This window comes from Cynoglossus semilaevis, chromosome 8 (genome assembly GCF_000523025.1).
Source record: "Cynoglossus semilaevis isolate Cse_v1.0 chromosome 8, Cse_v1.0, whole genome shotgun sequence".
NCBI classification, from domain to species: domain Eukaryota; kingdom Metazoa; phylum Chordata; class Actinopteri; order Pleuronectiformes; family Cynoglossidae; genus Cynoglossus; species Cynoglossus semilaevis.
This window is the reverse complement of record NC_024314.1, coordinates 28,883,203-28,898,457: the sequence shown is the minus strand read 5'-3', so window position 1 is coordinate 28,898,457 and position 15,255 is coordinate 28,883,203. Positions and strand designations below refer to the sequence as shown.

The 15,255-nt window shown below is 44.5% G+C and overlaps 1 protein-coding gene across 1 annotated transcript in view; it reads right to left on the bottom strand.

The window, feature by feature from the left end:
- Window positions 1-15,255, bottom strand: part of sbf1 (SET binding factor 1) — a 48,265-nt gene that overhangs the window by 24,148 nt on the left and 8,862 nt on the right. Inside the window, 9 exon segments of the mRNA XM_025057174.1 lie at window positions 124-232; window positions 326-458; window positions 978-1,083; window positions 2,527-2,556; window positions 4,280-4,357; window positions 5,035-5,145; window positions 5,394-5,519; window positions 9,138-9,275; window positions 10,040-10,125. Coding sequence (XP_024912942.1) covers window positions 124-232; window positions 326-458; window positions 978-1,083; window positions 2,527-2,556; window positions 4,280-4,357; window positions 5,035-5,145; window positions 5,394-5,519; window positions 9,138-9,275; window positions 10,040-10,125 — 917 coding nt within the window.

Sequence of the window (15,255 nt, the reverse complement as noted above, 5' to 3'; positions counted from 1 at the left end):
TCACTGAACACAATAAGGAACTACGTTTGTCTACGAGGAAAAACAGATTTAAAAAAATGAACTAATGTTTTGAAAATCTCTCCAGACCGTGGACTGGTCCAGGTCAGAGGTCGGACCACCTACCAGTTCTTGAGTTTCTGAGCGGAAAAAAGAGTTGACGCCGATGATGAAGGGGGTGGGGGTGCTCAGGACCTCCAACAGTTTCCCTGGTAGGATGGGGATGTAGGTGAAGCTGAGGACGAGAGCAACCACGAGGAGTGTTGTTACACTGTAACCAATGAGCACACACGATCGTCACATGATCAACACACACACACACACACACCTGTATTTGAGGGGGAACATGATGGCCAGCAGGCCGCGGCAGGCGTCCGTCAGTCTCTGGTAGCTGCTGGACAAGAAGAGGATCTTATGTTCCGTCAGAGCGGCGCAGAACAGATACAGGACGTTGACTATACCTGGAGGGAGGAAGAGGGAGGTCAACGGGAGGTCAACAGGAGGTCAACAGGAGGTCACTGCCAGTCTCACACACACTGTCACATGAAAACAGCACCACCAGCAGGGGGGGTTATTTTTTTTGTTCTTGGAGCCAGACAGAGCTTTTAGGAAACAGAGTCTCTCTCCAGGCTAAAACTCTGTCTTTTTAGTAGGAGTGGAAGAAAATATCAGATCCCTCTGTTCCAGTGTCAGTAACCTGATGTTCAGATAGAACAGAGTCTCAGACTAGGGCTCAATATATTGTTGTGCCTGTAGTATCGCAATATATCGCAATGTATCGTACTGGTGTCTCTGTATCGTGATACGTATCGTATCGCCAGATTGTTGCCAATACACACTCCTAATCTTTAGTTTTCAGGGACCAGTGATGAGTTAGTGACACCTGGTGGAACATTTACATCAGTTTTTTCATCCTTATAAAACAATGTTTCATCCACGTAAACATGGAGTAAATCTCTGGATGAGGACAAAAACCATACCGAGCTGCCTGAAGAGCTGGGCCACGCTGCTGCCACTGACAGGAAGTGAGTCATCGATGGGAGTCTGGATCACCTGCCTGTCGCCGGCACCTAATGTTATTGTTCTCTGTGGAGGAGAAGGAGGAGAAGGAGGAGAAGGAGGAGAAGGAGGAGCACAACGTCAACAGAGGAGGAGAGAAGAACGGCAGCACGGACGGCTCGTCACATCGCACCGCGCCTCGGCGGCCGGGATTAATCGATTGTTTTTGCGAGATCAGTGCGAAGTTAGCGACAGCAAAATGGAGAATCTTAGAAGCTTAGCAGCGAGGTGACAAATGAGACACAAGCCATTCCAGCCAATCAGGGTGTGGAGTGAGGTGACCTTTCAACAGAACTGGACCAGCATCAGCAGCACGGACCAGTGGTTACGGGACTTTGACGTCCCAGTGACGGGGAGGAGCGGGGGGGGGGGTCAGATTACACCGGGGGCAGATTAGTTACCACAGGAGGGCAGGATGAACAACAGACAGGTCTGTGGACAAGTCTAATATTCATCACAGACATCAGACCAACAGCACCCCCTGTGTAAATATACTGTAACACAGTCATATCACAGGTTAATCTCAGGTTAGTCCTGGATTAATCAACAACCATCAGGATTAATTGTGATGTAATTTGTCACAAAATAATTCAGTTTTGTATTGGAATAAAATGGAAAAAAATAAAATGGAAAAGGTTAAAAAATAAATAATAAAAAAAAATACAGCAGGTTAATTTTGACCCTAGCAGCATCCCATACAAACATTAACCCTTTCTATGTCTTGATTCTAACTTCAGATTTTTTTATTAAAAATATTTAAATGTTGGTTGTTTGTTTGTTTGAAATCCTAAAATGATGATGTTGAGTGAAGTCCAAAAAACAAACATGGAGGTAGTGTAGCAGTGGAAAAATAGTTCTTAATTTCCCGCTCTTTTTAACATATATATATATATTTAGATGTTGAGAAATATGATGTCAGTCCAATGAAGAACCAGGACAGGATAAAGTTTAACAAAATGATTTAAAGCTGCACAGAAATCAAGTTCATGTTCATCAAAAAGAACAACAAGTGAAGGACAAGTGCTGCTTTATCTCATGCTGTGAGCAGCAGCAGCAGCAGCAGCAGCAGCAGCAACAAGCACACATGAGCTGTTAGCATGTTTTACTTCAGTGACCGACAGCTGATCATCTGCTGTGTTCAATGTCAGCGCTTTTGGTTAATGTACCTAAATTAAAAAACAAAAAAAAAAGATTTAACAAATTCTCAGCAGACTGAGATGCTAACGTACTTTAACCTGCAGGTATAATAATAAATACTTTTTAAATCATGTATATTTCATTTGTAACTTCAAACACTGATCAGTTGTTGGTCACTTGTCCAATTGAGAAGCATTTTGATTGGCTCTCCTGCCACAGGAGATCAGATTAGATGAAGTGAGGGGCTAAAGGAAGCGAAGCTAAGCTAAGCTAAAACAAGTCAAGCTCAGCTCAGACAGGTAACAAGGGGAGAATGAAGTCGGGCAGTCGTACCAATCTCTCCTCCCTCTCCTCTTGACCTGGCTACACAAGCAAACAGCAGAAACACACACACGCGCACACACACCCACACACACACACACGCACACACGACGTCAGAATTAAACCCAGGTTAGAAACAACAGGACAGAAAATCCACAATTTGACAACAAAACTCGTCAGGGCGGCAGAAAAAGAAGCAGCACGAACGATGAGGTCATGAACATGAACGGCAGCGCGGTGGCCACACGGAGTCAGAGGCTACATTCACCATACTCTGTTTTCTCACGTCAGACAACTGACAGCTGACAACTGACACGACTGGAGAGTTTGACGTCAGTCTCTGTGCAGGAAGGCTACATTTCTCAACTTTATTTCTAACATTTTGGTCCGTTGTAATATTTAGGAAAAACTTTTCACTAAAATCCACGTTTGCTGTGTTTCTAAATGAATGACTGATTAAATTAAATTACTGACAGAGTAACAGACATGTATCCACAGACTCAGAGGAACAGACACCACAGACGTGCAATAAAAAATAAAAAAGCCAACATTTAAGACTTAAAAGAGAAACAAAAATAAGCAGCAGATAATTATTCAAGTCCCTTCACTTCACTGAGAAACTGAGTCTGTTGATAATAATAATAAAAATAAAATAAATCCTAAACTCCATATAATAATAATAATAATATAAGAGACAACACAGAGACATCTGTCCGTCTCTGCACGGGACAATTTTACTGAGGTTAAAAAGAAGAAGTTTGATTCAGCAGAGTCCTGACACAGTGATGTGCTGCCTCCGAGTCAGAGGGGGGGGGGGGGAGACTGTCCAGAGACTAGAACTGGAATGTCCAGTGACACATTAGTTGTTAATGTGGCAACGTCCTGGAAAAATGAAGATGATGTTTGGATAAGAAAACAAAAGCTCCTCCGTGACCACAGAAAAAAAACAAAAACAAAACAAACCCAAAAACGTTTCTTCTGACCAGGAGGACGTGGAAATGAAACAGCTGCTTCCCACCGATGGATGTGATTGGCTGGCTGACAGGTCACATCCAGCCAATGACCTGAAGTTCACATGAAAACGTTTCAACCACTGACAAACGTCTGTGTTGTCGAGAGGAGGATCGGAGTTTTCACTTCCTCTGAAGATCGACAATCAGAGACGTGACTCCAGTTAAAAGTTAAAAAAAAAAATAGATCAATAACGTCCATTGGAGGAGGTGAAAATCATTTAGTGAGTTTACAGTCGGAGAAGAGTGATTAAAGGGTGACTGGAATGTGTGTGTGTGTGTGTGTGTGTGTGTGTGTGTGTGTGTGTGTGAGTGCAGTAATCCTTCTAAAGAGGTCTGGGTACTGAGCCAAAGGAACAGAACTGTTTGTCTCACAGAGACACGTCTGTGTATTATTTGACTTCAAGTGGGAAAACGAACGCCGTCCCATGAGTCGACACGGCAAAAAAAGACAAAAAAAAAAACAACAATCTGAAAAAAAAAAAAAAACTGAAAATAAAACGTCATCCCTGATAAATGCGACAATTAGGAATGAAGCATGACAAATGCAAATAATTATAAAAAGCTGTTCTGTGTGATGATTAAATCAAAAGCTGTTTGATCAACAACAACAACAACAACAACAGCGCCACCACTCACACATGATTGGAAATGACGGCAGGATATTCAAGAGATTTTCTTTTTTTTTTTTGCTTGATTAACAGAATCAGTGACATCGAGCTGACTGTTGATTGGAGAAGCTTTGATGAAGTTACCTGGAGACAGGCCAGCAGCCAATCACAGGACAGAACCTGAGGAACCGTGTCTAAACTACAAACTGGAGCCTCATCTGTCTGTAACACAGAGGAACCAGCGGTGATGAGCAGCACAGTGGTCACATGTGGCCGTTACAACACAGACAACAGTGACCGGTCAGTACGGGTCAGGGGGGTACGGGTCAGGGGAACCGTCGGAGGAACCGTCGGAGTCGCCTGGACGCTGTAGGTTGTAATGTTCTACCGTCACAGGTAGGTCCTGCAAACGTGTGGTACTGGATAGACTACGAGGGCTGTGCAGAAGTTTTAGGCAGGAAAATTAACTGATGCCAGTAAAAAAAAAAAGTTTGAAGAAGGTGAAGTGTGAACAGAGGAAACTGTCAGCTCTGAGGATCATGCAGGTTTAAAAAAATAAAAATAAAAAAAAATCAAGACTTAACATGGTGGGTTTTAACCCCCCCGCCCCCTCGCGCTTCAAAAAAAAAACAAAAAAACATATGGATATAATATGGATAATAAATAACAACTGGCAGCAAAATAAAAGTAAAAAAAATGAATATTCTTTCATGACTATCTGGACCTTTTTATATGAGTTTATCAATAAAATAAACTGACAATAAAACAATAACAATTCTCCTCTCGTCTAGTAGCCAAAGACAACACCAACGACCCAGTAAAATGAGAGGAGGGAAAACCACAACGCACCACGACAAAAATATAAATAAAAAACTCGGAGTATTCCTGGTCAGACGTACCTGGGAGCCTCCAGCGATGGGGATGACACAGGTGAGAAGGTTTCCAATCACCGTCTCCAGGTGAACGCTCAGACCATCGATGTAGATGGTGTAAACCAGACCCAAACAGTTCTGTTCACACAAACCAGAGACAAACAAACAAACAAACAAACATGAATTCAACTGAACATCAAATGTGACGTGACAGTGACAGTTATTTGTCGTCGTGACACGACACAACCAGACGTGACCTCTGCTTTTATCACACCTCAGTGGTGGATTCAAACCTGAAACCTCCCAAGTCCACTTAACCACCGAGCCACCGCATCCCATAATGTCCTAATGTCCTACTGTCCTACTGTCATGACGGTGTGTTTTACCCTGAAGACTTCGGTGTAGTCCAGTTTGGAAACCAGAACCAGGCTTTTAGGAGCGAAGACTTTGGCTGTTTGAACGACCGACGGCTCCTCGTCAGCCTCGTCCGCTTCACCTTCAGATTTCTGCAGCTGGACACAGGACAGAAAACAGTCAGTACAGCCCACAGGGCAGAAAACAGTCAGTACAGGCCACAGGACAGAAAACAGTCAGTACAGGCTGTTTGAACGACCGACGGCTCCTCGTCAGCCTCGTCCGCTTCACCTTCAGATTTCTGCAGCTGGTCACAGGGCAGAAAACAGTCAGTACAGCCCACAGGGCAGAAAACAGTCAGTACAGCCCACAGGGCAGAAAACAGTCAGTACAGGCCACAGGGCAGAAAACAGTCAGTACAGCCCACAGGGCAGAAAACAGTCAGTACAGCCCACAGGGCAGAAAACAGTCAGTACAGCCCACAGGGCAGAAAACAGTCAGTACAGCCCACAGGGCAGAAAACAGTCAGTACAGGCCACAGGACAGAACAGAAAACAGACAGTACAGACCACAGGACACAACAGAAAACAGTCAGTACAGCCCACAGGGCAGAAAACAGTCAGTACAGGCTGTTTGAACGACCGACGGCTCCTCGTCAGCCTCGTCCGCTTCCCCTTCAGATTTCTGCAGCTGGACACAGGACAGAAAACAGGCAGTACAGACCACAGGACAAAATAGAAAACAGACAGAACAGACCACAGGACAGAAAACAGTCAGTGTGTGTTTTACCCTGAAGACTTCGGTGTAGTCCAGTTTGGAAACCAGAGCCAGGCTTTTAGGAGCGAAGACTTTGGCTGTTTGAACGACCGACGGCTCCTCGTCAGCCTCGTCCGCTTCCCCTTCAGATTTCTGCAGCTGGACACAGGACAGAAAACAGTCAGTACAGGCCACAGGACAGAAAACAGTCAGTGTGTGTTTTACCCTGAAGACTTCGGTGTAGTCCAGTTTGGAAACCAGAACCAGGCTTTTAGGAGCGAAGACTTTGGCTGTTTGAACGCCCGACGGCTCCTCGTCAGCCTCGTCCGCTTCCCCTTCAGATTTCTGCAGCTGGACACAGGACAGAAAACAGGCAGTACAGACCACAGGACATAAAACAGTCAGTACAGACCACAGTACAGACCACAGGACAAAATAGAAAACAGACAGAACAGACCACAGGACAGAAAACAGACAGTACAGACCACAGGACAAAATAGAAAACAGACAGAACAGACCACAGGACAGAAAACAGACAGTACAGACCACAGGACAGGACAGAAAACAGTCAGTATAGACCACAGGACAGAAAACAGTCAGTGTGTGTTTTACCCTGAAGACTTCGGTGTAGTCCAGTTTGGAAACCAGAGCCAGGCTTTTAGGAGCGAAGACTTTGGCTGTTTGAACGACCGACGGCTCCTCGTCAGCCTCGTCCGCTTCCCCTTCAGATTTCTGCAGCTGGACACAGGACAGAAAACAGGCAGTACAGACCACAGGACACAACAGAAAACAGTCAGTACAGGCCACAGGGCAGAAAACAGTCAGTACAGCCCACAGGGCAGAAAACAGTCAGTACAGCCCACAGGGCAGAAAACAGTCAGTACAGGCTGTTTGAACGACCGACGGCTCCTCGCCAGCCTCGTCCGCTTCACCTTCAGATTTCTGCAGCTGGACACAGGACAGAAAACAGTCAGTATAGACCACAGGACAGAAAACAGTCAGTACAGGCTGTTTGAACGACCGACGGCTCCTCGTCAGCCTCGTCCGCTTCACCTTCAGATTTCTGCAGCTGGACACAGGACAGAAAACAGGCAGTACAGACCACAGGGCAGAAAACAGTCAGTACAGGCCACAGGGCAGAAAACAGTCAGTACAGGCCACAGGACAGAAAACAGTCAGTGTGTGTTTTACCCTGAAGACTTCGGTGTAGTCCAGTTTGGAAACCAGAACCAGGCTTTTAGGAGCGAAGACTTTGGCTGTTTGAACGCCCGACGGCTCCTCGTCAGCCTCGTCCGCTTCACCTTCAGATTTCTGCAGCTGGTCACAGGGCAGAAAACAGTCAGTACAGGCCACAGGACAGAACAGAAAACAGTCAGTACAGGCTGTTTGAACGACCGACGGCTCCTCGCCAGCCTCGTCCGCTTCACCTCCAGATTTCTGCAGCTGGACACAGGACAGAAAACAGGCAGTACAGACCACAGGACAAAATAGAAAACAGACAGAACAGACCACAGGACAGAAAACAGTCAGTATAGACCACAGGACAGAAAACAGTCAGTACAGGCTGTTTGAACGACCGACGGCTCCTCGTCAGCCTCGTCCGCTTCACCTCCAGATTTCTGCAGCTGGACACAGGACAGAAAACAGGCAGTACAGACCACAGGGCAGAAAACAGTCAGTACAGCCCACAGGGCAGAAAACAGTCAGTACAGCCCACAGGGCAGAAAACAGTCAGTACAGGCCACAGGACAGAACAGAAAACAGACAGTACAGACCACAGGACATAAAACAGTCAGTACAGACCACAGGACAAAATAGAAAACAGTCAGTACAGACCACAGGACAAAATAGAAAACAGTCAGTACAGACCACAGAACAGAAAACAGTCAGTACAGACCACAGGACAAAATAGAAAACAGTCAGTACAGACCACAGAACAGAAAACAGTCAGTACAGACCACAGAACAGAAAACAGTCAGTACAGACCACAGGGCAGAAAACAGTCAGTACAGACCACAGGACAAAATAGAAAACAGTCAGTACAGACCACAGGACAAAATAGAAAACAGTCAGTACAGACCACAGGACAAAATAGAAAACAGTCAGTACAGACCACAGGACAGAACAGAAAACAGTCAGTACAGACCACTGACGACATGGACAGAAACACCATCTTCTTCTCCAAGTTTCAATGGAACTGAACCAAATTAACAGGAACAGAAACTTTTGTTCAAACTTTTTCTGTTTCACATCTGCAGGTGGTTCTAGTCTTGGTCTGAAGGTCCGACTGGTCAGTCATTGGGACAGACTCTGTCCTCTCTGTCCTTGACTCCACACCAGGGGACACCAACTGTATCTCTGAGAAGGACAATTGTCTCCAGCAGCGTTTGATGATTGTTTGATTGTCTCTGTGGAGCTGCCGCTCAATTTGCACCAATCGCTTTTGGTGTCAACGGCCCACGGACCAGATTGGGCCCACGGGCCTCCATGCTCAATTTTCGCAAATCGCTTTTGGTGTCAACGGCCCATAACAGACTCGGACCAGATTGGGCCCACGGGCCTCCAGTTGATGGTCGCTGCTCCACACCATCTCCATGGTAACATGGTTGGTTAAACAGAGTGTGACACAGAACATTTCTGATTCATCACACCCTGATTTAGTTTAAGTGATGTGACATTTGGAGACAGAACACTGACCAGAACACAGACCAGAACACTGACCAGAACACAGACCAGAACACTGACCAGAACACAGACAGTCAGTGTACCAGTGTGAACATCTGACCACAGACAGATGAATACTTTTACAGTGAAATCAGTTTTAGGACCTGGTTCCACAGCATTCCTATATCATCAGACATTTATGAAGAGGAGGAGGAAGATGAGGAAGAGGAGGAGGAGGAGGAACATCTTCTGCACAGCTTCACTTTATGTGACCCCTAACATGAAGTCAGAGGACAGACAGGACAGACAGGACAGACAGGACAGACAGGACAGACAGGACAGACGGTCTTCCTCACCTGTGGATTGTCCAAACTCTCCCAAAAGGTGAAGCAGGCGCAGTAGTGACGCTCCGAGTTGATGTCCGTCAACACCGCGACAAAGAAGGAGGCGGGCTGACGCTCAGGGACCAGCTGCCAACCACTGGGCTGACAGAACTGGAGGACGGTCCAAGGATGAAGGGAGACGGGGGTGAAGGTGGGGGGGGGGGGACAGAAGGAGAAAAACAAAGAGTTCATATTTATGACACACCGTGGGTCACATGTTCCTCCAGTCACTTTAACAACTGAACATGTTCAGACAGACACCTGTCAGTGTTGGCTCACAGACGTCAAAACAACACACACTGAAAACACACCAACAACACCAACACCAACGCTGTCTCAGCTGTGACTGTTGAACATTGATAAACAACATTATGTTAATGATTGAACATGTTACGTCACCAAAAGGGATTAATAAAGTTCTATCTAATCTAATCTAATCTAATCTAATCAAATCTAATCTAATCTAATCTCACTCACTGAGTGGGTCGCAGGCAAAAAAAAAAACTGAGAAAAAAAAATCAGCCTATTCACACTCCTTAACAGTAGGGGGCGATACATACTCCTACATTGACAGTCAACATTCCACATCATAGAAGAAGACACATGTGGAGGTTCAATAATTCAAAGTACCAGTTAGCTTCATGAACCAGGATCAGGTGTCGCAGCAAAAATATATTCACCACCAATACCTGGGTAATACCTGAGTATAAATACTCCACATATAAATACTCCACATCATATAAATACTCCACATATAAATACTGCAGTGCAGTACCAGCAGCAGCAGTTACTCTGGTCCAGGAAACAGATTCCAGACTGTGATGGGGTTAAGTGCGACGTTCTGTCAGATGAACGAGAACACGGCGTTGACTTACCAGCTCGACGCCCTGTGGGAACGGACTGTCCTCCCAGTCTTTCTCAGGAAACCGTTGAAGAATGCAGCCTTGACCTTCACCCTCCACTGCAAAGACACAGACGGGAAACGTAGGGTTCATCATTTCATTAACCGTGAAATTTGTTAAAGAACAGCCTTGGTTTTTTTTTCTTATTTTCTCTTCACTCATTGAGAAATACTAAAAAAATATCTAACAACAAAAAAAAAACCAGAAATACAAAAAATAACAACAACAAAAAAAACCAAAAAAAACAAATCGTGAGTTGAGTCTATCGTTACATCTCTATCATCAACTGCTTCGTGAGTTGAGTCTAACGTTACATCTCTATCATCAACTGCTTCGTACTAATAGCAATTAGTTATTGATTACTGATTACTTCTCCAAGGAAGTAATCCAGTTACTTTAATGATTACTTATTCTCCAAAGTATTTAGTTACTATAATAATTACTTCACTTAGTTACATTTCAAAAACATGCATAACATAAATATACAAAATAAATCATATAAAAATATGCAAAAATATAAAAAATACAATTATTTTTTGACCACTGACGTCACACCGCGACATCACCGTCACGAAACTCTCCCTCAAAAACAAATCTACAAATTAGTAACGCAGCCTGTCTGACGGAAAGTAACAGTAATCCAATTACTGATTCTACAATTGTAATCCCCTACTTTACTCATTACTTAAAATTACTTAAAAGTAATCCGATTACAGTAGCGCCTTTTACTGTAACTCGTCACTGCCCATCAGTGGTCCTGACACGACAGTGCAGTTCAACACTGGCGGTCGTTTATGGGATGTCGTAAAGTTTACTGGTTAACAAAGTCGTTTCTCTGTGATGTGACAAAGACAAAGTCTTACGTAACTTCTGCTTCTCGTTGCTCACCGGACGCAGATGCAGTCTCTGTCCTCACGACTCAACCGATGCACAAAACAGATTTCATTTACTTTGGCTTCAACGAGAACTGAATTTCATAACGATTCTGTTCTCAATAAAAACACAAACCGACGCCGGCTGTGAGGAGAAAACCAGAAAAACTGAAGAGGGTGAACGACGCACGAACAACAGATGGGGCGCTGTCCCAGTCCTGGACAGCAGCAGGTCAAAGGTCAGCAAAGACATCATTGTATTTGAATGTGAGTAAACACAACAATGCAACTACATCACGACTATGTCGATGTGTAACGACTGAGTTCACACCTTCATGTATGTGTAAATGAAACCTGGTGTCAAAGGTCAACATGTTTGCAGACGATGACTGTATATATTAAGACCTGTAACGTCACTCCGACATCCACAACAATCTTTACAGACAGTTATGAACTTTGGGTTTAGACCTGACCGGGGGGGGAGAGACCCACGTCTAAACCTGGGCCGAATCCCACGTGGACTTCATCTGTGGACAAACAGGAAGTACAGATTCTGGTACAGAGCTCGCTGTGACTTGGCCACCACTCTGGATGTGTCGTCATTAATCATGAGGTACACCACAGTGTGAACAGTGCATGCTGGGAAATGATGTCATCGTTCAGTAATGTGTAACAGTTTGTTTTGTTTTTTTATAAAAGTGGGGAACATGTCACCTGGTGTGGCCTGGAATTTTGGAGGTGTGTCGTTCTGAGACTCTCTCTCTCTCACACACACACACACACACAGAGAATGACTACTGTCTGCCAACAGTCAAGAAGGGTGGGGTTTATTCAGCAGAATGTTGAAGCAGGACATCCTGCAGCTGGGGGGGGGGGGGGGGGAGGGAGAGACACACACAGGCCTCTGGATCACACACACACACACAATCACTTTCACTAGTGCCGTTCTTAGACTTCTGACAATAATAATGAATAATTTGAACTTCATTGATCCCATACTCGAGAAATTCTTGCAGATAAACAGTTAACAGGTTGACCCCTAGTAGGCGCCAAACGTGGTGCGACCCCACAACCCCTCTGAACCCTCTGTTTCTGAGGCAGGCGTGCGGGCGCCAAATGTGGTGCAAACCCACGAACCCTCTGTTTCTGAGGCAGGCGTGCTAACCGCTACGCTACAGAACCGACGACACAACATGACGTTTCACGTCCAAACATTATGATCAAATAGCTTTTTTTTTTTTTTAAATTCTTCAAGTTCCTGGAACAGTTCTAGGGACCGGTTCATAAACACAGAGGGAGCGTGGAATGTTAGTGACGGAAGCATCAGTTACTGAGAGAAATGACAAGGTTCAAGGTTCAAGGTTCAAGGTTCAAGGTTCAAGGGTCAAGGGTCAAGGTTCAAGGTTCAAGGCTCAAGGTTCAAGGTTCAAGGGTCAAGGGTCAAGGTTCAAGGGTCAAGGGTCAAGGTTCAAGGGTCAAGGGTCAAGGTTCAAGGGTCAAGGGTCAAGGTTCAAGGTTCAAGGGTCAAGGGTCAAGGTTCAAGGGTCAAGGGTCAAGGTTCAAGGGTCAAGGGTCAAGGTTCAAGGGTCAAGGGTCAAGGTTCAAGGTTCAAGGTCCAGGGCCAGTCCAGTTCTAGTCCAGATCCAGTCCAGTCCAGTCCAGGTCCCCAGGTCCAGATCTAGGTCCAGGTCCAGGTCCAGTCCAGGTCAGAGAATATTCTCTGCTCTTCGTTCTTACACCACATTAAATAAAACCTTTCGTTCAACAAATCACTATTTCACTGCATTTTATTCACACATTCTTACATTTCTCCAACTTGCAGGAACATTTGCATTCCTTTCTCACACACACACACACACTTGTTTAACTGAGACCCATCATCATCATCATCATCATCAGTAGAGTTGAAGCGACTGAACCAGATGTCACTGCCACAGCACCATCCACAAACTAACAAACACGTGAGATAAAGGTTCTGAAGGCCACTGCTGGTCACAGATGTTCTCAGTGCTGATGGAGTGGACCGATAGTGGACTTGAAGAAAGCAGGTTCCAGCAAGTACCGAGCCACTTCACAGCTCCTGACTTTGGATGTAATCACAAAAAGAGAAAGAAAAGAAAAGAAAAAAGAAAAGAAAAGACAGACTTTTGTCTGAGTCACTCCTCACTATTTAAAATGAAAATTAAAGCTGTAGTAGAAGATTAAAGGTTCACAGAGATACATCCACTATTTACTGTATACGCAGATGACACATATATACATACATACATATATACATATATACATATATACACACATATATACACACATATATACACACATATATACACACATATATACACACATATGTGTGTATATATGTATACACATATATACACACATATATACACACATATATACACACATATATACACACATATATACACACATATATACACACATATATACACACATATGTGTGTATATATGTGTATACATATATACACACACACATATATATATACATATATATGTATATATTTGTCTTTCACCCCCCACCACAGTGTTAACCATGTGGGTCACATGGTTAACACTCCTGGACTGTTTTAGTCCATTTTGTACTAGTGTTGGTAACAGATCACCGACCACAGTCACTGTGTTTGTGTTTGATTTTCCCTGATCGCAGTGAAAGAAGCAAAATGTTTGACAAACGCCTACATCGTGTACGTAAGGTCTAAGAACTAAGTGATGACTGCGACTTCAAAAATATAAACTCTTATTTAAACAGCAGCTGAGCTGTAGCTTTAATTCGTAGTCATCACCAGGTGACATTTTCTAAAACCTGTTCCAAACTTCAGTTTCCTCACAGGCCTTTCCTTGTGTCCCAGGAACCGATTACTACTTCTGCATTGATGTAGTACTCGGTTACACAGTCCGTGTTACTACGTGTCAACAGATTGCTCCTACATCCCCTTCCTGACTTCTTCCTTCAGCCTGGCCTTGAACCTCAAGGCGGTCATTGATCAGAAGCTCACTTTGACCTTCCTACGTTTCAAGGTCACGATGTGTTGTTCAAAAACCAGAGCTGACACATGGTAACGTGAACACAATTAACCTTAAGTCATTGTAATGAATTATGAAATGAAAGACTTCACTTCTGCTGCACAAACACACAGTGATTCACTATTAGCACACACGCTAACCTGGTCCTGAACCATAACCCAGTAATGAGGCCAAAGGTCAAAACTGCACAAAATAAAAAAACAAAATTAAAATTACAACAATGAGACACATTCAGTTCATTACATCATCATCCTCGTCATCATCATCATCATCCAGGACGAAGGTGAGGCATCAGTGGTGACTCCTCACACAGATGACAACGACCACTGAGGCTCTGACTCAGGAGGGAAGAAGAAGAAGACAAAGAGCTCATGTGATCTGTGAATCACGGCTCGGCTAAAATGACTGATTCTGATGTAAAGCTTCCATTAGCAAATGTGCTAATTAAAGAAGCTAATTAACCAACCAACAGAATGGAGGAGTTTGGGACAAATGTTGGAACGTTTACTGCCACATCCACGACATCCAAACCTGGATGTTGGTCAGTGGTGTCGATACAAAAACAACGACAGTATGTAATTCCATACATCAACAGCAGAGGACAGTCCTCACGCTCAGCACCAGTGGCAGCTGGTGTACATTACAACAGAAAGTTGATTTCATAGCCACAGTTGCAGATGTTGCTACACACAGAGCAGTGCATTGTCTCGCTGTATTAAGAACCAGTAGTTAGCTTACTGCATAACTGATGAGAAGTGATCTGATAGGCTGTTATCAGTGTTGTTGTTGTAGTGGTGGGAAACATCAGGATTGGTTGGAACACGACTACATTACCGACTGTAACATTTTCTACTTTTACTACAGACAAAACAACAACACCACAGTTTCCAGACCCTTCGGTCGACGTGAGTCTGCCTTCAGCCTTTCGTCTGCTCTCACTCGCCGAAAGCCTTTGGCTAAAGACTCGCAAGTGATGACATCATTGTATTTTGGCCGCCCACCCCACCCTCTCTCTCTCTCTCTCTGTCATACACATTCATTTTGCCATTCTACCATAATCTGACACACACACACACTCGTGTCTTACCAAGTCACATGAAAGCGTGAGTCACCGTTGTATTGAAAACAGCTGCACAGCTACAGAACGAACCCCCCCCACTACCCCCCACACCCTCCTCTACAGTAAAAGGCTTTCCAGGAGAGGAAGTGACCTCGGGGAGGGTCACAGTGGTCAGACTGACGACTGTTTCACTTCAAGTCACACTTCAGTCAGTC